The sequence below is a fragment of the Patiria miniata genome, unplaced genomic scaffold (assembly GCF_015706575.1).
Source record: "Patiria miniata isolate m_02_andy unplaced genomic scaffold, ASM1570657v1 HiC_scaffold_30, whole genome shotgun sequence".
Taxonomy (NCBI): Eukaryota; Metazoa; Echinodermata; class Asteroidea; order Valvatida; family Asterinidae; genus Patiria; species Patiria miniata.
The window spans coordinates 8,058,890-8,086,458 of NW_024037070.1; the positions used below are offsets into that span (position 1 = coordinate 8,058,890).

The following is a 27,569-nucleotide window of genomic DNA, read 5'->3' on the forward strand; positions in this document are numbered from 1 at the left end:
GCGCATGCGAACAGCCTAGAGGGGGTACTGGTATTGATATGCTCACGAGGCATATGCGATGTATGCAGCAGGACACCCTTTTTCGACACCGATGCATGCAGCGATCACGGGCCGTGCGAAACCACTTTTCACTCGACACTTTGCCAACCGCAGTACAAGAAGTCGATGCCACTGCGTGATTTGTTGAATGCCGGCTTACACAAAGGATTTTGTAATGCTTTTTATAGAAAGGGGACAGAGAGTAACACGACGACTTGAGCGAAATGGCGACTTATAAAAGCCGACTTAGAAATAAAAACTTCAATGGAAATGCATTACGGACAATCGGGACTTTAGTCAGACGGCCGACTTACGCGATTTGATGAGTTGTACGATGTCGGTTTAGCCGGAGTTTACTGTACTGTGAGTTGTGAGAATTTGGGCGCAGCCAAATCGTTTTCACAAACCCAGACAACTATCTGTCCAGTGGTGGCATGTCTCCAGGAGGCTGTGATGCGTACGCATTGAACGCCAGCGGGTACATCTCCTCGTCGACATTTTTGGATTCTGGTTTCTGATTGGACTTATCCAGGAGCTGCTGTATTGCTGCTGTGTCCCGTTCCCTCAACGTGTCCGGGTATTTCTCTTGTATCTTCTTCCTTACCTGTCACAAAAAACAAAACAGCCACACTAAAGCCCTTTTCACACTACAGCCTCTCAACCCGGGTTGACTCAACCCTGGGAGAACCCAGTGCCGCCCCGGGTTGAGTTCTTTTATTTTCCAACCCCGCGTTCAACCCCGCATTGTTTCAGACTTGTTTCATGCAAATCGAGCTTATCATGCTCAGTTACTACTGTTTTGAACCCTGGCAAGAATTTCAACCCGGGTTGAAAATTTCAACCCTGGTCTGGTGCAGGGTTGAGTTCAACCCGGGGCGAAACCAATCTCGGGGTTGACGCAGGGTTGACGCAGGGTTGAAATTCTTCAAGTGTGAAACGATGCGTGTTTTCAACCCTGTGTCAACCCTGAGATTTGTCTAGTGTTAAAAGGGCTTAAGATGATTTACTAGGAACCTTCCTCTTCCTTGCAAAACCCAACACCATATGGTAAACTGTGCACTCAAACAGTTGGACTCTGTTTATTTGCGATGTACCTAATCCCACATAAAGCACAGTCAGTGCAGTACTCATCCTGCCAGATCCCAACAAACCCTGGTGTTGGAGTTTGGCTGGTTGGGGATCGTTAGGGTTAATGGATCTACCTGAAGTGCAATTTGCTCACCTCTTCCAACTCGGTATTCTCAAAGTTCTGCAGTTGTCTCTGAAAGCCAAAGTTAGGACTGGCTACTTCCCGGGCTTGCTTGACCGCGCGTAGGCAATCTCTCCAGCCATGGTCAGTTACACACATCAGGTAGGCAACGGTGATAGTCACACTCCTGGAAACACCGGCAATGCTGTAGGAAAGGGTACACGAAGATAACTTATTTGAATTGTGCCAACCAGATAGCATTATCCACAATATCCTCATCCTTTATACAACAGGGTTCATGTCAATAGCCACTAGTTCAAAAATTTTGCTAGACCGTCGATGTGACGTGTAAGAGAGGGCGCGAGCGCATGTGGCGTGCTAGCTGTATGCCTAGCTGTCTTCGCTATGCGTGCAGTACGCTCTGAATAGTCAATCAGTGTCGTTAATACGTATATTCTACATACACGGCCAGGCATTTAGTGAAGAAATGCGTACGCAGCCCATAATGCATCGACCTCACTGCACAATGTCGGCTTATTGCTAAGATCGTGTGTATGTTTGTTTGTACACAATTCTCCAGTGTATTAAGTTCGCCTGTCTGAAACCAATATCTATTTGGGTCGACTCGAGTCGCTCCTAATCTCTTCGGTTCAGCGAGACTCTGGAATGCCTAGAACTGGGGGTAACTTACCAATGCACAAGTACGCATCCCTCGTGTAGTCTACAGTCATGTATGAACTCGGTAGCCTTGTGAAAAAACTGGGATCTGAAGGGGAATTACACAGAAAGAGGGCAGAAGAGCATTAACATTGCTACAGACTTACATTGAATAATGACTGACAGAGGATAACTAATGTGTATGGGCTCCGTGCGCCAATGAAACAGGGCACCCTTTTACCTAGCAATGACGTCCCATGCTAGGTGGTGCTGTGTATGATTATTTTTGCAAATTTATCATGCCTATTTCGGTTATGCTTTAAATAATCAAAAACCTCATAAATTCATTTTTGTGTTCCTCAGGATTACTCTGAGTCATGTGGTATTATGCGGCATACTTACATATTGGCTGTTGGACTATCAGCTGAATTCAAACTCAGGTATTCATAATGCTGCAACAAATAATGGCCAAAAATTGTGAATAATCGATTGCAAAAAAGAAAAGCCAATTTTGGATTAACCTTTATCATTTGTAGAAACATCCACATATATATGGTAAAAACTTTACATCTGTGAGATTGTGAATATAGGTTTCCCCGGCTATAAAACTTATAAAAACTTATAGTTGGGTATGGGAGTGGAGATAACAATGATTTATCAGAATTCGTCAACTTTAAATTTGTGTCCAATTTCTACCGTTTTTGAATTTCAGTTCTTGCCGCTCGCACTGTCACATGCCCAGCTTTTGTGTGATCTTTGTATCTGTGCATTTGTCATGTCTGTAATTGTAAACTAACGAACCCTAGTTTGCGCTTTCCGACCAAGCATCACGATAGTTAAAGGTATGAAAACACCAATCACATTTCAAGTATAATCTTTACTTACTGGTAATGGCGCCTTTGCATGGTCATGGATAGTCACAATGTGGGTGATGCGATTGTTATGCAACGCTTCCTGGTCTTTTGCATCTAGGAAAAAAATATATTACAAGCCATCATTTCCATTTTTTTTATTGTTTTTTGTTTTAGGCCTTATAGCTTGTTTTTGCTTATATTATTTTGCAATTGAAAAGCAGGGAAAGTACATGCAAGTCTCAAGGATACCATACAGCCATATTGGATAATCAGACCATGGTAGCAAAAAGTTGCTAAATAAACAAATGAGCACTATACTGAAGAATCTTTTGTGTACATGTAGCAACGTTCTATTGTATTTCAAAACATAGCAATACAACAATCTTACCTCTGAAGTTTCCAACAAAGAGACCAGGAATGATCTGTGGGGAAGTACATAAAACATTATCACACAATGTAACAATTTAATTATGAATGCTGTGATCAGAATGCTCTAAAAATCTCCGAGCTCAAAGATTACACCGTTACTTCCGGAAGTGCAATGAGAATTGAATGTAACTTAAAAACGGAAGCATTTTACTACAACCAAACAAATTACGGAAATGTTTAGTGGTGGATGCCATACACGCAAAAAAAAGGCATGATGACATCATCACCCGAAAGGGGGCCCTCTTGAATTGTTTTTAAAGAGTATCATGTGACTCGCTCTCGGCCAATCAAGACACAGAATCTCTGGGTGAGGTGTTATAAAAACAAATAAACATCTACCTCACTCATTCCAACTCCCATATTGCGGGTGGGACAATAATCAAAAGCCTGGTGAAAGTGCTGCTGACGAAGCTCAGCAAATGTCGGTGGATCTTCCCTTCCTGAAAAGCAGCACAGATGACGTAACATCGACACCGCCTGGATGATGGAGACTCTGACTGACTGGCCAGCAATGGGATTGATCATTGACTCATGTCAGCATGCTGAAAATAAAGCGAAATTGATGCAATCCATTACTTAAGAGACAAGATTTAGCAGATATGACAGGAAAACTAGACATCTACGAATTCCTACTTCATTTTCCTTTGTGTGTTTCTAGCTGGAATTAAGTTACCCAGCCCTAAATTTTATCATAGGGTTATCGTAAGGCTGTAAAACGTCCACCAACACAATGCAAATTTGTCCATAAGTAACAGTGGGGCTCAGTATATGGCGGTCGTCCAGTACATTGTATCTTGGGCCCCATTTATGGGACTATACACAGTCTGGTGTCATTTGTGCAGAGGTGCAAGTCCCTGCTCACAGTGAAGAAAACTCATTCTTGCTTTTTATACCATAAAAAGTACACAAAATATGTACTTGCCTCTGTTTTCGCAAAATGGACTTACTTTTGAAGTCTGCAATTGTGCCTAACTTTTGAGTGCCTTTTACTAGTCAGCTGTTTTGGTGAGTCTTTTAACCTTATAGGCAGTGGATATTTTGCCGGAGACGGCAAACCTTTAGTAAACGTTAGCTTGCCGGATATGCACTGAACATGCGCAGTTACTGTTTTTGTACTTAAACATTTTCCGGTGACAAATTTTAGTCTGGCTCCATGCCAACATTATTGTTGTAACTTCGTATTCACAAGATGGGAATCAGACCATTTCACAATTTCGGACTTTATTTCCCTTTAAAAAAAATCCTCCAGAGCCACAAATCTGAAAAAGAAAATGTAATAGTCTACTCTGCAATAAAATGTTTGAGACATGTTAAAATAATAAAAGAAGAATATTCTTATTTTGGGGGGATGGGGGAAAAAAACCTTAGAAATATCGCCAGCGGGTATCGGGATCGAACCCGGGTCTTCCCGTTCATGTGATCTGTCGCTTATCCACTACACAGTACACCACAGTTGCTGCTACACAATGGCGGTAATTTAATAAATTTTATAATTCAGCCCTATATTTGAGAGTACAGCGCCCTCTGTTGATAGGGATTGCCCCCGGCAAAGGCTTTACTTGCCGAGTTACCGCCGGCAAAATATCCACTATCAACCTTATACTAGGAACGGGGTCCTAAACATTACTTGGACTACTTTCATTCTACAAACAACGAGAAATACAACGATAAAGAATTACTGTTTTCCTACCAAAATATGATGATCAGGCAGGCGGATGAGACAGCGGATGAGACCGTCACGGTCGTCCTTGACCTTGCGTTTATTTACAAAAATGCTCGGTATCTTTTTGTACGGTGAGTCGGTGACCTGTGAAACACGAGAACGTCATCAAATCGGGCATTGGGGTAGTCTGGTTCCCAGACCAAAAGATTCTCGTACCCCCCGCCCTGCAGCGTCGGGAATAATTGTCAGGTCTGGGGACCAGACTACCATTGGGGAAGGGCGCCCCGTGCGGTAGGTAGGTAAACGCGTGTGGCTAGTATTTAAGTAAATTAACACGTGGTGTAAAATTGGGTGTAAAAATAATGCGAGCGGGATTTTCATTGATGAAGAAAAACAATGAACGTATCAAGGAATAAATGAATGAACGTATAAATTAATAAAAAGGGGGATCAAGGTGACCTGTAAAATAGTAACGCTGTTTAGCAATGCTTATCAATATTAGGTATATATTATAGAGAAGTTATTTGGTTTTTTTTTTGGGGGGGGGTCTGAGTATCTTCCATTATCCACGGGAGATACATGTATGCAAGCTGGGCGCCAGCCAATCGGAGTCGACTTTACTAAATCGTGACTTCATTTCATTCCCAAATCAGGACTAAATTGTTTGATTGGTCACTAAGGCACGTGTTTTGTAATACAACAACAGCCGGGTGCATTATCGCGTAACATGATACAGAGCGCAAGACACAGTTTTTTTTATCCATTGTCTATGACGCCCAACGGGTGAATGACCGAAAAATCAGCTTCATGTTTGCCTTGAAAGAGAAAGTCGCATTTTATTTCTGATGAATAAATTATTTTTTAAGTACAACCCATTTCTCATAACGTGAATAGAATGCTTATATGATCCCCTAAAACAATTTTGACGATATAATATAGGTTTTCCCAGGTCGTGATAGGTTTTGGCAGGTCGTGATAGCGCCCTCGCGCGGCGGCGTACAAACAATAACAACGTCTAGCCTCTAGACTAGGTGCATGGTGCTATGAATCTAGCTGTGGATTTCTTTATTCCTAGAAAATCTGTCAGTTCCAGGTAATCTTGGCCTTGCCCTGGAACGCCTCAATCAAACGACCTCGATCGACACTATGAGATTCGCACGAGCTGCTACCATCGCGTATTTATTTCAAGTGCTGAGCCGACAGAACAAGTTTTTCCCCAGACGGCAATCTATGAGTGTAATGAGAGATCTCTGCTTGTAAACTGCACGTTTCCTTCTATAGTTTGCATAAATTGTTCAAACAGAACAAATTACAATTTTAAAGATTAACATTAATTGAAAAAAAAACATTGCACAAATGTTACAAATGCTTGCTTATTCGCGAAGTTGAATTCCCAAAATGCTTACCGCGACGGAAGAGTCCGCGCCAAGTTGAACGCTTTAATTATGTTTGCGTGTTTTTCCAAATTGAATTCTGTATAACAAATGCGTGCAATCGAGAGCTCATGAAATCGATGTCTCATTTGAATTGAATTATCAGTTTTTGCTCTTTGAATGGAGATCTAGTCCGTCAACCAATCAAGTATTTTTTCGATCGATGTCTCATTTAAAAGTGCATCAATTTTGTTAAGCTGGAAAAAAAGCAAATAAAAAACCCATACATTTTCGGAGTGAAACTCGAAAAAAAAAAAACACCTCAAGGACAGTACATAATATATGTAATTTTATATTATCATATGGGCGGCTGTTTTGTTTTGTGTTCTCCTTTAAAAGTGAGTAACTTATTTAGAGACAGCAATTTTTAAAGGAACCTGTTTGGAGAGGACGGGTTTTGACTCCAAAAAATGGCAGAGCAATGTGAATTCCACTGATTTCATCATCCATTGGAGGCCATCTGTTACGTTATTATCGATGATGTGCTACATGACTGTGAACAACGATTAGTGCTTGGCAGTCATTGTAATCATCTTTGTCGTCGGAGGACATGCAGACCCTCAGACAATAGAGACGTGAAGTAGATCGAACATCCAGAATCATCTAAATCGTGTTCATTTTTAGGATTATTGGTAATAAGTGGACGCCGTTTTCCAACAACGGCTTGTCTGAGCATCCTAGTAAACAGCATGAAGCGAAGTGGAATATTCTGATGGTACGCTACCCGCCTCCCGGTATATTCTGGATATTCATGAAACAACGGCGTTTTCTGTCGGAATTTTCTGTCGATATTTTACAAAGTGACGGTTAGGCCCGCTGAACACAAGTGGTTAAATGCATATCACAGCTGCAACGGAAATATGGCAGATGTTATAGCTCGACAATTAATTTTGTCTACACTGTATGGAATGAAGTCACATGACTGGCTGTATAGGGACATTTTCTAACAGTTTTAGATTGGTTGAATTGTTGTTTACGGTAAGCTACAGGGCGAGATGCGATGTTTGGCAATTTTCTTCATAGGTCTGGCAATGCTGAGTTTCGGAAACTTACTCTTTCTCAGCATTTGGACATCTTATTACCACCAGATAATAGTTGTCAGTACCTCGACGTTCATGCAAACTCCCCGAGAGACAGATGCAGGCTCCTCACCCTCCGATCAAATTCGCCACAAGTTAGTTGCTGGCTCCTCACCATCCGACCAAACTCAAATGATAGTTGCTGGTTCCTTCACTGCCAAGCAAACTCGCCAACCGACCGTTGCAAATTTCTACACATCCATCCAAACTCGCCAAAAGGCAGCGTCTAGTTCTTCCACATCCAACCCAACTCGCCAAAAGCCTACAGTGCCTAGTTCTTCCACATCCAACCCAACTCGCCAAAAGCCTACAGTGCCTAGTTCTTCCACATCCAACCCAACTCGCCAAAAGCCTACAGTGCCTAGTTCTTCCACATACAACCCAACTCGCCAAAAGACAGTGCCTAACCCAACTCGCCAAAAGACAGTGCCAAGTTCTTCCACATCCAACCCAACTCGCCAAAAGACAGCGTCTGGTTCCTCCACATCCAACCAAACTCGCCAAAAGACAGTGCCTAGTTCTTCCAAATCCAACCCAACTCGCCAAAAGATAGTGCTTAGTTCCTCCGCATCCAACCAAACTCGCCAAAAGACAAGGCCTAGTTCTTCCACATCCAACCCAACTCGCCAAAAGACAGTGCTTATTTCTTCCACATCCAACCAAACTCGCCAAAAGACAGTGCCTAGTTCTTCTAAATCCAACCCAACTCGCCAAAAGATAGTGCTTAGTTCCTCCGCATCCAACCCAACTCGCCAAAAGACAGTGCCTAGTTCTTCCAAATCCAACCCAACTCGCCAAAGGACAGTGCTTAGTTCTTCCACATCCGACCCAACTCGCCAAAAGACAGTGCCTAGTTCCTCCACATCCAACCAAACTCGCCAAAAGACAGTGCCTAGTTCTTCCAAATCCAACCCAACTCGCCAAAAGATAGTGCTTAGTTCCTCCGCATCCAACCAAACTCGCCAAAAGACAGTGCCTAGTTCTTCCAAATCCAACCCAACTCTCCAAAAGACAGTGCTTAGTTCTTCCACTTCCGACCCAACTCGCCGAAAGACAGTGCCTAGTTCCTCCACATCCAACCAAACTCGCCAAAAGAAAGCGTCTAGTTCCTCCACATTCAACCAAACTCGCCAAAAGACAGTGCCTAGCTCCTTCCCATCCAACCCAACTCACCAAAAGAAAGCGTCCAGTTCCTCCACGTCAAATCAGACTCATCAACCGCCGGTCTTCAGTGCTACTCGACATTATAAATCGCTTAAGGATGGTGGGGTAAATCTTTTGCATGTAGAACTCTTTCAAAAAACACATTTTCAACTTTAATTTCGTAATATTATCACCGACTGTATTTTCGGGGGGCGGGAGTGGCCGGTCCGTCGGCCTTTTGTAATTCGAAAAGCGAAGACTGAGGGCCAGACCTCAATTTTTCCTATAGGGCGCCCTTTCCCCTTTTCTTTCTTTCCATTAAAAGGGCTCATGCAGTGTACATGTATTTGTTTTTATGCAATCCTTGAAAATGCACCTTTGTGTTCTAATTTTTGTATTGCCATTTTTGAGGGTATATTTTGTTGCCTTTTTTGTTTTAATGCCATGCGAATTTCCATATTCATGAGCAAAAGTGTGATGACGTTTCAGGCACAAACATCTATTTCAGCACCCAAAGTTGTCAGGATTTTTGGATGTTTTGCTGTTGTAAAAGATCGTATGATGTTTTACATCATAAAGAATCTTCGGATTATTGAACCTTAAAATTCGGACTATCGGGCGGACCCCTAATATTTTACGAGTTTTCGTGCGTTGACCGATTATATTTTGGTATTTGCATTTTGTTTGTATTGGTATAGCCGTTTACTTTGAGATGCTCCTCGTGTGCTGTGGTGTCAAGCTCCGGAACTTTGCTTGGCCAGGGGGCGGGCCAAGAAATCGACCGTCACTCCTGCGTCATCAGGATGAATATGGCTCCTGTCGAAGGTTACCAGAACGACGTGGGCGAAAGGACCAGTTTAAGAGTCATGAATTTTTTCATGTTCAACGTGAATCCCTATGAGCTACCGCCTAACAGTCAGATTATGGTTTGGGGGTTGTTGCCAAGGAAATCGCATTTGGAGAATGCCCAGACTTTGATGAGGAGCCTGAGTGCGGGATCTACAATTTATGGTCAGACCATGCAAGGCGAGATAGAAGCAGATCAGTTGTTTGCGGAGGAAACCGGGCGTAAGCGGTAAGCAATCATTACGGCTTTCAAATATTGATCCCATGGATAACAGTGATGATAGGACATAAGACGAGAGTTGTAATCGGCCCAATCGTAGTTGAATCTCAAGTTAGGGCGTAATCATAACTCAATCACAATCAGGTCACAATTAACCAGGGATGAACACTGACAAAACACCTTTCCACATTATAAACACTTTAATACAACTTGACTTAGGAATGTTTATGATTTACCTGTGTTTATGGTGAAGACGATGAAATCGTATTAGTAATGATTGTGGTGAAGATGAAGGCGATGGCAGTGTTGTCCAGTACAATACCTTTGTCATCAGTATAAGTACGAGTACAACGCAAGTATTCCGTGAATACGAGTATGAGTACGAGTAAAAGTTCTGTTCACATGTATACAAATTATGAGCAAATTTGAATGTGTCACGTGATTTCAAGGGCTTTTTGCTGTCGAACTATAAGCATTAAACAAAATGCGGAAGCCCCCCAAAAATTAAAAAAAAAAATTGGTTCTTTTCTTGCATGTGGCTCTTAGAAATTTTTAAATCTAATATTTCAAATTTGATATCCGTTCTCCTTTAATTCTGTACAGGGAGATGACGAATTCTTGGCTATCCACTGGTTGGTTCACTCTAATGATTGCCCTGGAAATCTGCCAGGAGACCCATGTATATGGCATGGTTCCCTCCTATTACTGCACGTAGGTATCTAACTTCAAGGCTCCATGCAAGTTTTTAAAAATGTTGGGCCTGAAATGAATTCTGGAGACAAAACACGGGAGGGTTGATAAAATGAAAGAATCTGGAAGGCTGCCAAAACTGTCTCTTGTCATAGGAATGAACAGACTTTTGGAAGCAGGAAGGATTGGGCTCAGCACGTGTCCCTTAATTTATGTATCAATTGATTTTACATTGCTTTTTTTCCCTTTCTTTTGGTAAGGATGAATGGAACAGCAGATGTCCCCTACCACTATTATGATAGTCCTTGGAATAAGCAGTGCGCGACATACAAGGATTCAGAGACGAACTCCAAGGGTGCTCACCGATTTATGACGGAGAAAGCAGTCTTTGCCCGCTGGGCTGTGAAATATAACCTCTCATTCCACCACCCCGAGTGGACAATAGACAGAGAAAACCTCACAAGGCTGGACACTCCTTTTGTGAGGAGTACTTTGCGACGGAAATAAACTTGGCCTCACTCCAGTTCAAAGAATGCGTCAGCCGTGATTTGAGTTTAGCCACGACGAGTCCAGCGGGTATGTGCGAAGATTTTGCACTTTGTGGTAAAAGCATGAAACATGGTACACATGTTTTTAAACCAGGGGCCATATTCATTAAACCTTACTAAGCTTAGTTGGTTACTAAAAAGGCATGTAGTTGTTTACTAAGCCCAGTTGGTAACTAATTGATATTCATGAAACATTAATATTATAGGTTTTCCCAGCTATTTTAAAACGTTTATCGTTCGAATTCACAGTTTCTAATATTCAAATTCGTCCATCAACATCGACGTAGTACACTTCCAATGTTTAATTTCGTCTTTTGTCCGACAATTTTAAATTCAGTTCCAGCAAATTCAAACAATGAACACACGTTTTCGACCCGGAGTGTTTGATTTCGTCTCGTCTACGCCAAACCTTGTTATTCAGAAATCAAAAAAAATTCGTGGACGAAATTGAATGATAGAGTTGGTAAATTTGAATGAACAATCTTTTAAAATAGCTGGGAAAACCTATATTTAAAATACAGTGCCATCTCCGAGGCACTTGGAGAGAGGTTTTTTTTTTATAAAAATGGCCGCCAAGGCCACTGAAGGCCAAATAAGTGATGGCGCTTTATCTAATTGGTTTCATGTTTTGGTATAGAACATTGGGTCGTATAAATAAACACTAGCATTTGCTTTACTACCATTTTTTAAGCATGTACTCGTATGTTTAAGTTCTGAGATTATTTACTTGTGTTACTTTTTAGGTTTTGCCAGATAGCGTTTGCTTTGTTTCGTTTGTTTACAAAGGAGTAAATGCTTCAGATTTCAAATATCTACTTATCATTTTTCAAGGTTGGGTCAGTGCACCTAAAATATATATACATGTATTAAGCAAGTACGTCTGTGCAAAAATTGCTGCATTTATTTATATTAAACATGTAAAATTGATTTTTAAAAATCATAAAGTACATGTATATAATATACTATGGGTCGTATGCATTAAAACTAGCATTTGCTTTGATTACCAATTTGTAAGCATTTTGCTCGTGTCTGTATTATTTGAATAAAATGAAGCATTTTTCAAGGCTGGGTCTGGGCTACCTTGAAAATATAAAAAAACATATGTTTGTGCACAAATTGCTGCATTTATTAATGTGAATCACGTAAAATTAATATTAAAAACATCATAAAGTACATATCCATGAGTCGTATGAATAAAAATTAGCAGTTGCTTTGACTAGCATTTTGTTCGTTTATGAATAAAACGAATTGAACAAAGTGTTAACGTTACTGTGAAATTTCGATGCAAGGATTTAGTAAGGAGAAACTTTATCCAACGGCAATCTGGGGACCGAAATGAAATATAATATTTTAATATAAAAAAAACCCTTTGTATTGAATTTTTGTATGACTTTACAGGCTGAAATATTTGTCTGTATTTTTTTATGCAACTGTGACTTCGTGTACACGACACTGTGGAACGTCACAATTTTCATGAAAGTATAATAGTTTCTGCATTTTGCAACTGGCGAAATTTTTCCTCATCATTTTTGCTGGATTTGAGGATGAAATTAACCACGGTGTTGTATGCATCACCTTGACGATTTGGACTGTTACATGTATTATTCACACACACTGAAATTTGTATCCTTGTGGAGACATTTCTTTGTTCTCGTGTACTCAAGTTTTCGAGTTTGAAAGTACAGTTTCAAAATGCTCTTATTTTAACCAGAATTAATTTCCTTTCCAAATGGGACGACTAGGTGGCATGACGACCCAATCTACTGGAGGATTGATTCAAACATGCACATATATAGGCCTTCTGAACGCAAAAGCAGATAATGTGTAGAACCCTCTACTCCTTTCAATAATTATAGGTTTTTCCCGGCTATTTTTAAAAAAATTCCTTCGGGAATTCACAGATTCTTATATTCAAATTCATCCAGCAACATCGATTTAGTCCACTTCCAATGTTTAATTTCGTCTTTTGTCGGGCAATTTCAAATTTAGTCTAAACAAATTCAAACAATGAGCACACGTTTTCGACCCGGAGTATTCAATTTCGTCTCGTCTACGCCGAATCACGATATTAAGAAATCAAATTCGTCCAATTGATTTACATAAGACGAATTCGATCTCTGAATGCTGCTATTAATTTTGGCAACAGCCGTGGACAAATGTGATCTGTAATGACGAATATTCTTGACCCGGAGACTAAAGAGGGTGACCAAAAGTAATATTATTTATTGAATGGTAAAATGACAAAATTGGTTTTATTAAAAGAATGTGAACATTTTCCCGGACGAAATTAAATGAAAGAGTTGGTGAATGTAAATGGAATTTTTTTTAATTTTAAATAGCCGGAAAAAGCTCTAATTATATATTCACAAACACAGAAACGGTTGCGACGTGATCAATAATATTGATTTGTTTTGTTTTTTTCGTTTTGTTTTGAGTGAGAAAAACAAAATGGTACAGCAGCTGTCTCAGAAAGATTTTTGTTGTTTTTTTAATTTAACCTTGATGTAGTTTTGATCGTTATCGTTCACATCGTGTAAATGCCTTGCAGCATGTGGAATGCCGCATATCGCTGTAGTGGACGTGGTTCGAATAAAGAGTAGTAGTAATGACTATAGTTTCCCATTCCGTAGTACTGACCTCATGACAATTTATTTTGTTTTCCTGAACCTTTACTTGCATCGCCACACACATATTAGGTGAGTACAAACCCTACTCCTCAAGATGCATGCCCAATTTTAAAGTTTAGTCCCCAACAAGTGGACCTAGACTATAGCTTTGTTGATTTACGGTAAATATATTAATTTAGGTTTTCCCCGGCTATTTTAAAACGTTTACCAGTCGAATTCAACGATTCTAATCTTCAAATTCGTCCATCAACATCGATTTAGTGCACTTCCAATGTTTACTTTCGTCTTTTGTAAGACAATTTCAAATGCAGTTCACTAAGTTCAAACAATGAGCCCACGTTTTCGTCCCGAAGTATTCGATTTCCTCTCGTCTATACGCCAAACCTTGTTATTAAGAAATCGAATTCGTCTAATTGATTTATGTAAGACGAATTCGATCTCTGAATGCTGACATTTGGCAACAGCTTAGACGAATTTCATCTGTAATGACGAATATTCTCTACCCGGTGACTAAAGAGGGTGACCAAACTTTGAAATGGAATGGTAAAAATTGGTTTTAGTAAAAGCAATGTTAGAGTTGGTGAATTTGAATGAAAAACGTTTTAAAATAGCCGGAAAAACCTATAAATAAGGCGCCTATACGTGAGGACTTTCTTCACACTTGCTGCACCTATAACCTAACTGAATGTAAACGTGATTCCTAACATCTTTTAGCAGCAGAAGTCTTTTACACTTAGAGTTCATCATTGTTATTTGTACATTTTTTTTGGAAGCAACTTCGATTTCAATTCAAAAGTTGCTGAGTCTTGTTTTGTATTGCGCTCCGCTCCGAAATCAGAGTCCAGGACACGTTCTCATTCAGCAGATTGCAGCTACGCGATGTCACGCACTGAACCGACGAATTATATTATAGCAACCGCGCGCGCGTGTGCGACGTGTCAACGCTAATTACGCGCACCCATTTGCGGCCTCGCCGAATTAAAAACGAACTACTGACAGAAATTTCCTAAAAATGCTTCTTAAGCCGCATCTTTGAACGCATAATTCACCGAGTCAGTTTCCCTTAGTGGTTCATTTGAATTTTTAAAAACAATGATAAACAATATTTTTTTTGTATCTTATCCATGCAGATTTGACTTTCTGGGACATGAAACCTCAAATGATGAAGCCTCTTCTACTCTATGTCACAGCGTTAGTAGTGGCGATTGTGTGCTTCGTGCTATATGCTATAATTTCCCCTATAGTAAAAATATCGTACACACCTCTTCCCTACGACATAATCTCAACAAGGGAACATCAGAAGGCTAACACAACTCAGGATAATGGTACACATGGTGCCATAATCCAACGGCAGAGGGCGCCTTCTCATTCTGTGACACCACCGTCACTACATGGCATCCTTCATTTCTACACGTCTTTGCTAAACGACCGGGTATTGTCTTTGGATTGTTAGATTATTGTAATAGTAAAGTCAGACGTGGTACTAGTTTTAGTCCCAGGTTAGTTTTCCTCGGCCTCCATGGGGATCAGTGTGAACTTTAATTTGAGCGGAGCGTTTTCATGATTTTACGAAAATAGTTTGCAATTATTATATTCAAACATCCTTATTATAATATTAGTTGTAAACATTTTAACAAAATTAATAAACCTAAAACAAATTTTTGCGAAATTTGCCTAATCTGTGTCGCCTTTAATTATATAACTCTGGTTTTGGTTCATATTCACATACAGCCAATGACTTTCAGATGCTCTTCGTGTGCTCTGGTCTCCAGTTCAGGATTTCTAATCGGCAAGGGGGCTGGCAAAGAGATAGACCGCAAACACTGCGTCATCAGGATGAATCTTGCCCCGGTCAAAGGTCACGGTCGCGACGTAGGCACGCGGACGACCGCACGGGTCATGAACTTCATTGCGGCCCCCTTAGCTAACCGAATCCCACTACCAGACGAGGCCATCTTCATCTGGGGGTTATATTTAGATGACAGGCCAGGTCTTTACAGGAGGAAAGTTGAAGAGATGTCCAAAAGAGTTGGACGACGAACGACTATTGTTTATCTGACGTTAGAGGGCGAGCGCTATACTTCATCACTGTTTGCATTTGAAACTGGGCGATCTTTGTAAGTATTTTTCCAATCGCTGAAATGATGAATTCGAAACGATCTTTGTATTAAATAAGAGCTATTGTGTTACATATCTACAGTTCTTAATTGAGGTTTCAACAAAAGTCAGTTTGGCATTGCGGGTTATGGCGTGTCAAACGTTGCAAATTTCGGTTGTACAATATGTTCGATGTTCGATATTTATGTGTTATCTTTTACATACGTTTCAGACGCCATAGCGGGTAAACCTTGACTTTTGAAAAATTAATTTGGTTTCAGAGAAAAGACCAAATCCAGGCCGTCCACGGGATGGTATACACTGATGGTTGCAGCCGACTTGTGTAGAGAGATTCATGTTTATGGGATGGTTCCACATGATTATTGTTCGTAAGTAAATTATTACAAATTTAATGAAAGTCTTGCTGTTTCAGAAACTGGCATGTTACTAATGCCAGATAGACCGCTATATGACCTAAAGAGGGCGCTATGTACCCTCAACAAAGAGTGCGAGTCAGTATATGGCATTTACATTGCCCGACCCGGTAAATCTGTCCGGGAACACGATTACCAGGGGGTGAGAATTACTCACGGTTCACACAAGTCAAAAAAGTAACGACTGGTACCTCACTAGCTCTTTACGGATTCAGTTTTAGAATCATTGACTATAAGGGAGGCCTGCATGCAATCCTGCATAAAATTGGGGTACTGGTATAGGTGAATGTAGTTTGTGCATTTTAAGGAGTACAGTGAATTTCTAAGTACCCAGTAACTTTTTAGTTGAAGTGTACCTTTTTTCGTTTGTTTGTTAGAGGGTTTTTAGTAGGTCGGCTCTTTTGTTTGTATTTAAAATCTAGTCCTTCAAATAGTTTAGAGTTATTTACGAATTCACTTTGGCAACTATCCACAGGATTCATCCGAATTCGACCGTTCGGTATCACTACTTTGACAAATTTTCCGAGGATGAGTGTACGGTGTACCGGCAAGCTGAGCGGCCCACGGGGAGGAAATCTCATCGCTTCCTCGCAGAAAAATCTGTCTACGCACGCTGGGCTGCACGGTATAACATCTCATTCCATTTCCCAAAGTGGAAACCTAGGCGTGGATAACCGAAGGAAACCTTAACCTTTTGTTTTTAAGAAATAATTTAAAACGGTTTCTGAGTTTAGTTTAGATTTGATGACAAGTCGTTAGATAGTCGTATTTTGTCTGTGAACTTCAGTCGAACTCCATCGGCACGGCTGGTATAAGGCTAGTACTAATTGGCCGGGTTGCGACATTATAGTCAGCATCATTTGGTCTGGGAACCCTGGCTTCGCGCATTGCAGTGATATTTTGCGTGCGTGGAACCAGTAACCGGCGTAAAAAAATACGTGAACAATAGCCGACTTGGCACCAAGTCTAAGCTCAGTTAGGCTGTAAATACATGTCTCCATGATGGCAGAATTTGTTCGCACTAAAGCTTTGCTGAAAGTTTCGAAACTCAACTTGCACTTGCCTTTTCATGTCTAGTCCAAGTTAATTCCACAACCCGTCTTGTAGGGCATTCCAGGAATGCCCGCTATAATAGACTGCTCGGCACTCGCGGTAGTGATGAAAAACGAGGCTTTTTTAAATAAGTAGCTAACACACAATTGGGATGGCGCCCCCATTCGAAACTGCTGACTTTCTACATTCGAAGTTAGGACTTACTAACACCTAATAAGGGCGTATAGCGCCATCTAGAGTTTTTAAAGGTTAAGTTCACCTTTGATGAATGGTCTTTTGCAAAGTGCAACAGTTAAATTGATTAACGCAACACTGTCTCATACAAGTAATTGTAGCGGCACAGTTTTTACGTTTTAATTTAAATGTTTTGAACAGTAGTCGATGCTTCGTATGGATTTGTGGAAGGGATAAAATATCTGTTTTCCTCGATGTTTTCATGCGAAAAAAAACCCGTAAATGTTCCTTTTTTTATTTGAAATGTGGAAATATGCCTGTAGGAAACAATGTCATTCAGACAAAATTTAACAAGATGTTAAAAATATGACTTGGTTATGTTTTCATTCGGACGCGTGAGGGCATACTGTCTCGTACGTTCAAACAAACATTATAGGAATTACGTCAGATCCTGTAACTTATGCAGTTCAAGTAGTTTGTATGCAGCAAACTTACTTGCTATACAATAGCGTAAATCTGTATCGACGACCGGGGGATGACGTGAAACTTTCCATGACGAAAAGCGGGAGGGGCAGGGGCCGGCTGGACACCATTAGACACTAGGTGGCGCTCATACATAAAACTGATCAGAGACGTACATGGGTATATTATTACATGTAATGATAATAAACATTCTATAACACATAATGCAATTTAGTCAATATGCGCTTGTAAAAGTCAAAAAGTGAGTTGTAAGATGTAGTGTGAATTGATCCAGGGTGGGACAAGTTTTGATATGGTTTGGGAGATTATAGGGTTGTAGACCAGCATAAATTTCCATATAGACACCAATGATAAATTCCCCCACTTAACCAAAAAAAATGGTAAAAAAATCCTCTCACATGCTTGTGCTCAAGACATACATTAAATTAAAGCTCATTCTACCGTCTTTCAATTTTTGTTAATTTTTTTTTCGGAGTTAATGACTTTTGGGTGATTTTGCCCTCCAAAGATATCCCGCAAAAGTAGTCCCAAAAGCAATAGCCATTTTGAAAACTGATCCCACCATGCACACCATTGCAAAATTGCGATATTGGGTCAAATTTAATCCTAAATTTTACTAGTTCAAATAGTTGCTTTAATTTTGGGGGCTACATTCAGCACACACTAAATTTTGGGGATGATCCAATGGCCCATCCCTGGTAATAAAGTAGGGATCTACCCCCCCCCCCTATTCCCCGCGATTAACGCCCATCCGTACATTGTATGCATGCATGAGGTACACAACTAATGCAAATTAATATTAATGAGTGGTTTAGTGGCTGATCATAAGGTATAGGGCTAATCACACAGACTTGCCAAGTAGCATGTCGACAATATGCCGCCATCCATAGCCTTGTGATCCAGGCACTGATGACTTCAATTACCTTGACCTTGGCTGGCTTGATTACCAACCCATAGAGCTCACCTGCGATCGAACACCAACCGCTTTAGGGATCTCTTCAAGGCTCCAGTGGGCTGGCTTCATGATACTGTCTCGCTTTAAAGAGGTACGAGGCTGGGAGTTGTCATATCACTAAATAAAGAAGATGGGGAAAATAGAACTTTGTTATGACTCGGGCCAATAATGCTCAAGAATGTCTTGTTATATATATATAATAACGATCAAAATGTACCAAATGTTAATTTCCAGCAACAGACTGCAAACTTTTTTTATCAGAAGTCTGTTATTTATTAGCTGCATAATTACCAGGGAATAGTCTTTTACTAACTGAAATAAAACAAGGCGGAAGAAGAACGATTGAAATAGAGTGCTCTCAAAAGAAAATAAATGTAGTCTGTACGTATTATACGGCATTGTTATAAATGACAAAACCGATGCACCCTCCTTCAAATTTAACGGTTGAGAATTTGGTGTTTCATTTCACGTTTGGATGAAAAGGGGGCATGTCAGTCCATTCGCCCCGTTTCTGCAATTGGGCGGGATAATTTGTTACCCGTTGGTTCCTCTGTAACGTTCAAAAGGGCGGTGCCTCCAAGGGTGGGGTATGGAAATGGCATGCCCCAATGTGTAACCATTCTATCGGTGTAAACACACACGGACGTGCGAAGAATATTCATCGAACATCACTTGAAGTACTACTGCTCGCTTTATTACCATGTTATTGATATTGAAACGTTGACCGCACCTTTGCATGTGATTCTCGTGCAAGCGTTCGTTTCCAGTCATTCCTCGGTATATGTATACCGCGATCTACAGGAAAGACAACGATACTCGGAGTTTGGACGCTGATTAATTTTCCTGCTCCCTGTACGTGCCTAAGCCGACGGTGTTTCATACTAAATCGACCATGTGTCACCTCCTCATTGCACCGATATAGGAATGTTAATCCAATGGAGGAGATCAATACGCTAATGTGAAGGCCTTTTTTTCACCAACAGGGCGGCTTGAATGCCATAGGTCTACGACTCCAAATTATGAATTCCTCTCATAAAAAGTCGATATTTTCATCCTTTGGTAAAGACATGGAAACTGCAGCCGTTTTAAAGTCACACTGTCTTGTTTAAGTAATGTTCATATTTTTGTGATCCAGTATAAATCGGAAATAAATGTAGCGCACAAATGCATTAAAATTGAACAAATTTGTGGCTTTATCATCTGATAGACATCCAGAAAGATAAACCCAAAAAAAAAAAAAAAAAAACAGTGGACAAAACTCCAACCATCAGCGATATACAAAACATACTTTAATTGTTTGAAGTTTTGCGTAAGTAGCACTGACAATTTAAGAACCTGTTCAGTAGTCATCCACTTACTAGTTTGTATAAATATGTCTTTCAACGGTGCTTTATCGCATGCTGGCTTCATAGATCAGCCAAACTCACGCTGTGTTCTCGCATCCATAGACCTATAATGCATGCCTTAATTGAACTCATCAGCAAATAGCTCATTATGCAGATTTTTATGCCCCAGCCTTAATAAACTTGCAGATACGCAGATGAAGCAATATATCATCGTTCAGAGGAAAAGCGCACTCAACCTGTTGAACCATACCGTTCTTTCGCTCGCAGTAAAAAACAACCCCAAAAAACCACGGCAATTCCCGTTTGCTTTCTGCCCCCAATATTGTTTTCTTTTTCTGCTGGCAGGTATTGAAAGAACGCACCACAAATTGTCATTGAACACTCAAAAGTCAGTCACTGTGAATTGAACAAAAGGTATCATCGCATGCAGAGCACCATTTTTGTCTGGACACTTGGAGTATCAATGTCTTAACTGTAATTTTGTATAACAACAGTAGTACATCTTCATCATCTCCCCTCCTCCACGTCAGAACCACATTATTGACATTTCAATTTTCCTGACGATTTTAAGGACGCCAACTACCGATTTCAGGGGTACGTCATTCTTCATGTAACAAGCAGTCTATCAGCTATATATATAGCTTCGTGACGTGGCCAATGATAGTGATATTTATGACTGCATAGTAGATTGGCATTCTCATGAGGATCATGTGTGAGAATACACTTGAAATCCCTGCAAAGAAAAAAAAGATCAATTTAGGCCACGGCTCGTCTGCTATTACATTACAAATGACTGGATGGCATCAGCTTCATAATGCTCTCACTTTGCCACTGAATGAGCTTTGCTCATTATGTGTTTGCCTATGGGGGATGTAGGCCTTGACGACGAGAGTTAATGTGTGTATGTTCAGTATGCCTACATGTTCAGTATGCCTGACGTGTCTGGCTACTCGTAAAGTCAAATCATCAGACACGATATGCGATGTGAATTTTGTGTAGCCTGGGATCAAATACATTTGGTATGAAAAAAAAATGAAATTAATAATAGTCTTGCAGTAGAACCATTATTAAATGGACTGCTGACTTTATGAGGCATGTTCCAAAAAGAGCTACCGACATTTTTGTTTGTCAAAATAGTTTGAAATTTCATTTAAAAAACCCAATAAAGCAGGAGTTTTCCCCCAGATACATTGTTATTAATTCTTATGTGTTCAATGGGTGTTTAAGACACTTCTTAAATTATGCCCAGAATTTCTGCTTTCATTATGATGCTGCACACAGCCACTGAAAATGCATTGCCTGGAATAATGACAATATACAAACACTATATGGGAGTTGTCCCTAGCTGTTTGGCTGCGCATGCGCACAGGCTTCTCACGCTAGAGAGGTTTTTGTGGGCGATTTCCCAGGACTGTCTGTATCGCACGCATCACATTTCCACATCGGGGCGTGCAGTCAGCCAGCCAGTATACCGACGATAATTTCATACAAGGAGGGTATGCTACGTCGCCAGTTCTGTTATACAACACACCGCCTTGATCTCTGCTTTCGCCACAGACCGGGAGATATTTAGCGTCTCTGCGATCGCCGTCATCTCTAAATACGGGTGGAAACCTGAGGAAGGCAAAACGCATCTTTCAATCAGAATTTATTCTTAACCGAGCTACAGCAACAAGCAAGAAATATGGCCGAGAGTGGAGAAAAGGACGCCTGTTTGGCCAAGTTTCGGGTGAAGTGCGAGAACTTGACGGCCGATGAGTTTGCCGAAAAATGGCACAAGTACGACCGTGATGGTAAGTGTAATACTTAGTGGCATAGATATCATGCGTCCAGAATCAGCCCACTTGGGCAAGTGTTTTCCTTAGCAGCTTTGGTTAACAGGTGTTCGTTGTGCGATTCATGGATCTACGCGCGTTTCTTTAATCTTCTCTTCTTTTTGAAAAGATATTATCAAGCTGAGCTTGCATCCGGAGTTTATCCAACGGCTTAGGCAGAGTCAGTCTTGGTTTTCTCGATTCCTCCGTCATCATTTTGTGGAACAAGTCCATTGTAGGTCCTCGAATTTTCAACTTAAAAATGGAAGGAGTTTTGGTCTAACAAGAAGATAACGATTTCATCTTTGAAAGAAAACAAAATCCCTTTAAATCCCCATACCGATTGTCCCAAAATATACTTTAAATAAACGAAGCATTCTCATCGGTAAATCCACCTTGTTGAATCAAGCCACAGCTGTGTAATTACTCTTTTGTTGCAAAGGAGCAAAACAACATCTGTAATTATTTATTATAAAAAATAATATTCACAAGTTATAATTCGAATCAAACGCCAAGCAAGCGCAGGTATATACACGGACCTATATAAAGGAAAGACATATTGATTCCAAAGGGTATTCTGAATACAAAATATCCGTGAGATTTAATGTATAGAGGAGGAACTTGTAGAGATCGATAATAACAATTTTACCACAAAATTATCCTCAAAATGAAGCAGCCTGTTTCAACGATTGAAATTTACACATGAAAAATGATTGAGAAATGAAGTCATTTGCTTACATGGAAATTTATGCGTCGTGCACATTACAGTTTAGATAGCTAGGCCTATATCAAACTGTTTCTTGCTTTGTACATGCCGTGTTGATCCAATATGCCTCACCCTTTTACTTTTCATTTTTTTTCTTTTCCAGGAAATGGCTACATCGAAGGCAGTGAACTGGAGTTCTTTTTCAGGGATTTCATCGATATAGTAAGTGACAATTCCTCGTTATTATAATAATATGTCATGTATTTATAAACTATTAATGCGATAACTAAACTTTCTGAAATGGTATAGACCCCAACATGGTACTTAAATAAACAAATATTAGGTCGGTTATGTTGTTTGAAGTGATGTCCCACTTCAAAAGGTCTTGATAAACTCAAAACCTTCAGAATTCCGCAGTGGCTTCACTATGCGTCTGTGACATTTTTATTCATTTCCTATCACATTTATATACCAAAATGATATGAAGAACTCTCAATTGAAGGCTTTTAAGTTGCGTACTGTCCAGAAACGGGTGCATGGGTTCGGAATGTGCCGGAACGAAGTCCGATGTACTCCGAAAAATTGGCGCGCTCGTGCGTATATTACATAGATTAAAATACAAGCTGCGGTCACTCATAACCAGAATGTGGCACATGGGCGTGGCATGAAGAAGGGTTAACAATGTTAAACTGCAGGTTTCTCACATCACTGGTCAGTACAAGCAGCAAGATTGGATGACACCACATAGCATGAATCCCACAATGCATTGCGGTCTGCTTGCGTAATGAGATGACAATAATTGTGCAGAATATATTATTATGTACCCGCTGTTATTGCTTACGATTTTGATATTTACATGGTTGAATGCACACGTAATGCAGATTGTGCCGCATGCATGCATTATTATTCATATAATTTGGCCTACCTGCAAATTTGTGTAAAATAATGATCGATTTGCTAGCACGATGCAAGGTTATTAGTTGTTTTAAAGACACTTGTAGAATTAATAAGAAATATTCATGAACGATATCGCTGTCGTTTATAAGTGGGCTGGCACTGTGTATACCTTGATTTCAGATGTACATAATTATCAGTGGAAAGAACGTGTGCGAAACGTGTCCTATACGGTTCGCACTTTAACATAAGAGGGCGCTGTTTAGCCTAACAGCAGGGGCAAGTGAGGGCGATATCATTTCGCTAGTCCAGGCGAGCTACATTGTGGTCCGGTTACATTTAGGGAATCATGTATTCTGATAGAGTTAGGAGAGTTAGCCTCAACTCGATTGCATTGATGACTAAAAAGGGTGCTGGTTACTACCGGTGCACCTACCTTGTTGTTTCACCCGCCTTACGTACTATAGGGAGTGCCCAACCCTGACATTGAAATTTCTGAAGGGATGGGGGTAATTATGGCCGGAGCCAACAACAGTTAATTCGGGAGCATTTGATCATCAACTAGCCTAGAACCCTGCGCCCACAACATGAGCGCCTATGGCCTTCTTGTTTCCATATGAATTGATGAGATGTAGTTTGCCAAGGAAATTGGGAACCAACCATCCAGGGTTCATTTAAACTATGCAGAATCTTGTTGAATTGAGCACGGTTATGGGGTTTTAATGATATTAATGTGGTGGTGACTACCTCGAAGATAGGTGTGCCCATAATCATGTGATTTGCTGTCATTTTGCCTAAATCCTGCCATGCACACATTTTGGATACCAAATAACGCCAACTCGGCCGTTATGTCAACGAAGAGTATACTTGTTATACTCTATACTCTGTATACCTGGCGACGCATCTTGTGCAATTCACTAATTATCATCGCTGCAGGTGGCCATTATTATGCGGGAAACTTCAACCACTTGTAAAGATCAACGTGGCGTCAGCTTGATTCCAGTGGTCACGGTCAATTTAACGTTACAGCATAATAGACTCGCAATACAATCCACGAGTCCTTTCATCATATGGCGTTATAGTCATACCGCATTACAGCGAGAGTGGAGCCAAGTGTATTACAGTTTTCAATATCGTTGACAGCGGCGAACATCGTAAAGAAAAAAAAAAGAATTCTAGAAACAAGAGAGGTTGACAATATAATAAGTCTGCGTGTATTTATACAAATCACCACACTGCGATCTTTATCATCATTCTTGACATTTCATGATAAATATGACAGCCGGGGAGAGGCGTTGACTGACATATGCAATTTATATCACTCGAGAGAGAATAACCTTGCAATACAGTCCTGTAGTTCGTTACACAGTGTGTGGAAACTAAACCCGACAATGAAATACTCAACTCGTATCAGACATGCGTACCGTTGAAACCACTCGTCCGAATCTGATCGAAATTACAGAAACTCAATAAATTAATTTTTGAACATTTTGTTAGGCCTATAAACTAAAGCAGCAAAATTGTGTATAAATTGAACCTGAAATAAGTCAGTCCACCAAGCAACACTATATCCCTTGTTTTTCGTAGAGTGATTAACAGGTGTTACAATGCTGCCTGAGCTTAACGGTTACAGCCCGATAGTCCGAAGGTTCGATAGTCCGAAGGTTCTTTAGTCCGAAGGGTCATTATTGTCCGAAGTTTTGTTAGTCCGAAGGTGCAATTGTCCGAAGGTTCGATAATCCGAAGTTCCGATAGTCCGAATAGACGATAGGGTTCATTAGTCCGAATCGACAATAAGGTTCGATAGTCCGAATAGATGATAAGGTTCGATAGTCCGAATATACGGAAGGGTTCGATAGTCCGAATTGACAATAAGGTTCGATAGTCCGAATTGAGAATAAGGTTCGATAGTCCGAATGGGCAATACGGTTCGTCAGCTAGTCTGGCACTCAGTCGGACTATCGGACCTTACTGTTGATTCGGACTATCGGACCTTATTGCCGATTCGGACTATCGGACCTTATAGTCGATTCGGACTATCGGACCTTATAGTCTTTTCGGACTGTCAAACCTTATTGTCAATTCGGAATAGCGAACCTTCGGAGTATTGAACCTTATTTTCGTTTCGGACTATTGAACCTCCGGACTGATTAACCTTACTCTAAATTCGGACTATCGAACCTTCGGATAAATGAACCTTCGGATTAATGAACCTTCGGACTATTGCATCAAATGATCGGATTAACGTACCTTATTTCATACTCGGACTAACGAACCCCCTCTTATGAAAATTGGGTGCATTCGGACTATCGGACCTTCGGACTATCGGGCGGCCCCCGAGCTTAACACTAAACCACAGATCAGTCCAGCATTATTGACCATTTTCTACACCGTTCCACCGCCTTCCACAAGGTGTGCGTGAGAGAGTGAAACCTACCTTACCAGAGCCGTGTTTGGACAGCTCAGCATACAATATGAACAAGCACAAAGAGACACGAAGGACTAAAAAACACGAGGCTCACGGACAGAACACCCGCATCCATAAACTGTCCTCTGATGGCTGTGCATTGAAACGCCTAGCATGTAACCCTGGAAACGTGTCGTAACCATGGTGATTTCTCCTCATGCCCAAAGAGTCTCTTGTGTGCAAAGTCGAGGGTCGGGGATTCATACCAGCCGAAATCGGTTTCACGTGAGAACATTGAAACAGGTGGAGTATGTCTCTTGCGCTGAACAAGATCTATGCTGAATTCGTTATGCGCGAACACGGCCTCAAAAAGCGATAACTTTATATGCTCTTTCTCAGCCACTGCCTTTTCATGTGTCGCTTCTTTTCTATTCTTGAGACAAGCTGATACTACTTATGAATATTTCATAGCTCCCACACCCGCGGTGAAATGGAATTTGCCAATTCGATATATTAGCCATGCATGATGTCGTGGCAAGGGATGGCGGCCCATTACTTTTATTGGGTCACCTGCAGCTGAGGCGAGAAAATGCACAATTTCGAGGCCAGCAAAGGTTCCTGGCGGGAAAATCGATGGGGATTTATGCGGCAATAACAAGATGGCGGAACGGTTTCAGGCAATCTTTGAAACTGCAATTTTTTGTCGCGTATATTGCACAACATTACAGACATAACACTTTACAGATTGTCGAAATCACTTGCCCCAGGCAGTGCAGTTATGCAAAAGTTCAACCGTGCTCGGCTCAAGAATTGTTGACCTCTAAATCCTTGTTGTCAGTAACAACTTATCCCCCACCTCCCCGGCCAACAACTTACCACTATCTATTGAACTCATGGATTTAAAGAGTTTCTGAGGAAATTAGCTTCAGTATTTAATAAGGATAAAGTCTCGTATTCGATATCATCGATGCAGCGGTTTAGGATACCTGAGTGATTGTGTGACTCAATCATGCATTTATGAAATTGTAGTATTTTGCAAAAATGGACCAAAACTTCCAGTAACCGTTGGATTTCACCTCCGGCCTCTGTCTCTTTCTATGATAAAATCTGGTAATATCTGCACATGTCCTGTAAATATTTCATGCGGTGGCAGTTTTGTTACTTTCTTATTATCTTGCTGATGAGAATTACGATAGTGGGTAAATGTAATGAACGGACAAACCGACCAACTGTTTGTTTTCTTTGAAGTTTACGGGCAGATGGTGTATTATAGCAGACAAACAAACGATTAGTTTGAAAGACAATTCACTCCACCGTCCAGTTGTAGGGATATTGTGGTAAATCCCCAGTATCATGGACTATTAAGAAATTGCATGCAAGATGCAAGCGGGAGGCTTTGAAATCGTGACTGCCTCAAATGCTAATCTTATGTAGAGTCAGGAGTGTAGACGATGCGTAGGCTGGTTAAAGAAAACGAACCCCATCCCATCTGTAGCGAACCCTTTTGAAGTGCTTTCCATAATCAAACTAAATCCCGGGCTGATGTTGTTTCCTTCTCCTCCGGCTAGTCTGTAGGTCTCAGATAACATCTTTCTCTCTCTTATTTCTCTCTCTCTTTATCATTCTTAATATAAGACGCGTGGGCAAGGAGTCCATGTAAGCGCTGCAAAACCTGAAAATAATGACTTGGGAATAGCATTGCAATAGCTGGCGGCTGAGGGCCTCATCAGACGCTGTTTCAATCTGCCCTGCACCAAACTGCTCAGGATGTATACCATTGCAAAAGAAC

The 27,569-nt window shown here is 40.7% G+C and overlaps 4 protein-coding genes across 8 annotated transcripts in view; 3 read left to right on the forward strand and 1 right to left on the reverse strand.

Moving 5' to 3' along the window:
- Positions 1 to 300: 300 nt before the first annotated feature.
- On the reverse strand, positions 301 to 5,014 carry LOC119739250 (dual specificity protein phosphatase 22-like). The gene is made up of 8 exons (XM_038214109.1): positions 4,859 to 5,014; positions 3,508 to 3,710; positions 3,128 to 3,161; positions 2,771 to 2,853; positions 2,288 to 2,337; positions 1,920 to 1,994; positions 1,262 to 1,433; positions 301 to 643 (listed from the first exon to the last, which is right to left on the reverse strand). Exons 2-8 carry the CDS (start codon positions 3,691 to 3,693, stop codon positions 455 to 457), a joined length of 789 nt encoding a protein of 262 aa, XP_038070037.1. The 5' UTR covers positions 3,694 to 3,710; positions 4,859 to 5,014; the 3' UTR covers positions 301 to 454.
- On the forward strand, positions 4,635 to 11,033 carry LOC119739109 (alpha-N-acetyl-neuraminyl-2,3-beta-galactosyl-1,3-N-acetyl-galactosaminide alpha-2,6-sialyltransferase-like). Its single transcript, XM_038213938.1, has 4 exons — positions 4,635 to 4,640; positions 9,185 to 9,561; positions 10,156 to 10,263; positions 10,503 to 11,033. The coding sequence occupies exons 1-4, from the start codon at positions 4,635 to 4,637 to the stop codon at positions 10,747 to 10,749; spliced, it is 738 nt and encodes a 245-aa protein (XP_038069866.1). The 3' UTR covers positions 10,750 to 11,033.
- Positions 11,034 to 14,579: 3,546 nt separating this feature from the next.
- On the forward strand, positions 14,580 to 15,907 carry LOC119739110 (alpha-N-acetylgalactosaminide alpha-2,6-sialyltransferase 6-like). The gene is made up of 3 exons (XM_038213940.1): positions 14,580 to 14,849; positions 15,149 to 15,534; positions 15,796 to 15,907. The coding sequence occupies exons 1-3, from the start codon at positions 14,580 to 14,582 to the stop codon at positions 15,905 to 15,907; spliced, it is 768 nt and encodes a 255-aa protein (XP_038069868.1).
- A 5,458-nt stretch (positions 15,908 to 21,365) lies between these two features.
- LOC119739396 (calbindin-32-like) overlaps positions 21,366 to 27,569 on the forward strand; it is a 34,319-nt gene continuing 28,115 nt past the window's right edge. For 4 of the 5 annotated variants that reach the window (XM_038214337.1, XM_038214338.1, XM_038214339.1 and 1 more), the window contains exons 1-2: positions 21,367 to 21,752; positions 22,643 to 22,701. In XM_038214337.1, the coding sequence (XP_038070265.1) occupies positions 21,644 to 21,752; positions 22,643 to 22,701 (168 nt within the window). In that variant the 5' untranslated portion in view covers positions 21,367 to 21,643. Of the gene's footprint in view, positions 21,753 to 22,642; positions 22,702 to 27,569 lie in introns of all 5 variants that reach the window. The other variant, XM_038214336.1, reaches the window with a different exon arrangement.

What these genes read in the sequence shown, in the direction of transcription:
- LOC119739110 (XM_038213940.1), top strand. Translation starts at nt 14,580, where the DNA reads ATGAAGCCTCTTCTACTCTATGTCACAGCGTTAGTAGTGGCGATTGTG. An exon ending in CGTCTTTGCTAAACGACCGG is followed by an intron (nt 14,850 to 15,148) that starts GTATTGTCTTTG and finishes ATTCACATACAG; the next exon opens with CCAATGACTTTCAGATGCTC. An exon ending in TTTGAAACTGGGCGATCTTT is followed by an intron (nt 15,535 to 15,795) that starts GTAAGTATTTTT and finishes ATTTGGTTTCAG; the next exon opens with AGAAAAGACCAAATCCAGGC.
- LOC119739109 (XM_038213938.1), top strand. An exon ending in GAGGAAACCGGGCGTAAGCG is followed by an intron (nt 9,562 to 10,155) that starts GTAAGCAATCAT and finishes AATTCTGTACAG; the next exon opens with GGAGATGACGAATTCTTGGC. An exon ending in GTTCCCTCCTATTACTGCAC is followed by an intron (nt 10,264 to 10,502) that starts GTAGGTATCTAA and finishes TCTTTTGGTAAG; the next exon opens with GATGAATGGAACAGCAGATG.
- LOC119739250 (XM_038214109.1), bottom strand. Translation starts at nt 3,693, where the DNA reads ATGATCAATCCCATTGCTGGCCAGTCAGTCAGAGTCTCCATCATCCAG. An exon ending in CTTTGTTGGAAACTTCAGAG is followed by an intron (nt 2,854 to 3,127) that starts GTAAGATTGTTG and finishes TTTTTTTCCTAG; the next exon opens with ATGCAAAAGACCAGGAAGCG. An exon ending in GATAGTCCAACAGCCAATAT is followed by an intron (nt 1,995 to 2,287) that starts GTAAGTATGCCG and finishes ATTCCCCTTCAG; the next exon opens with ATCCCAGTTTTTTCACAAGG.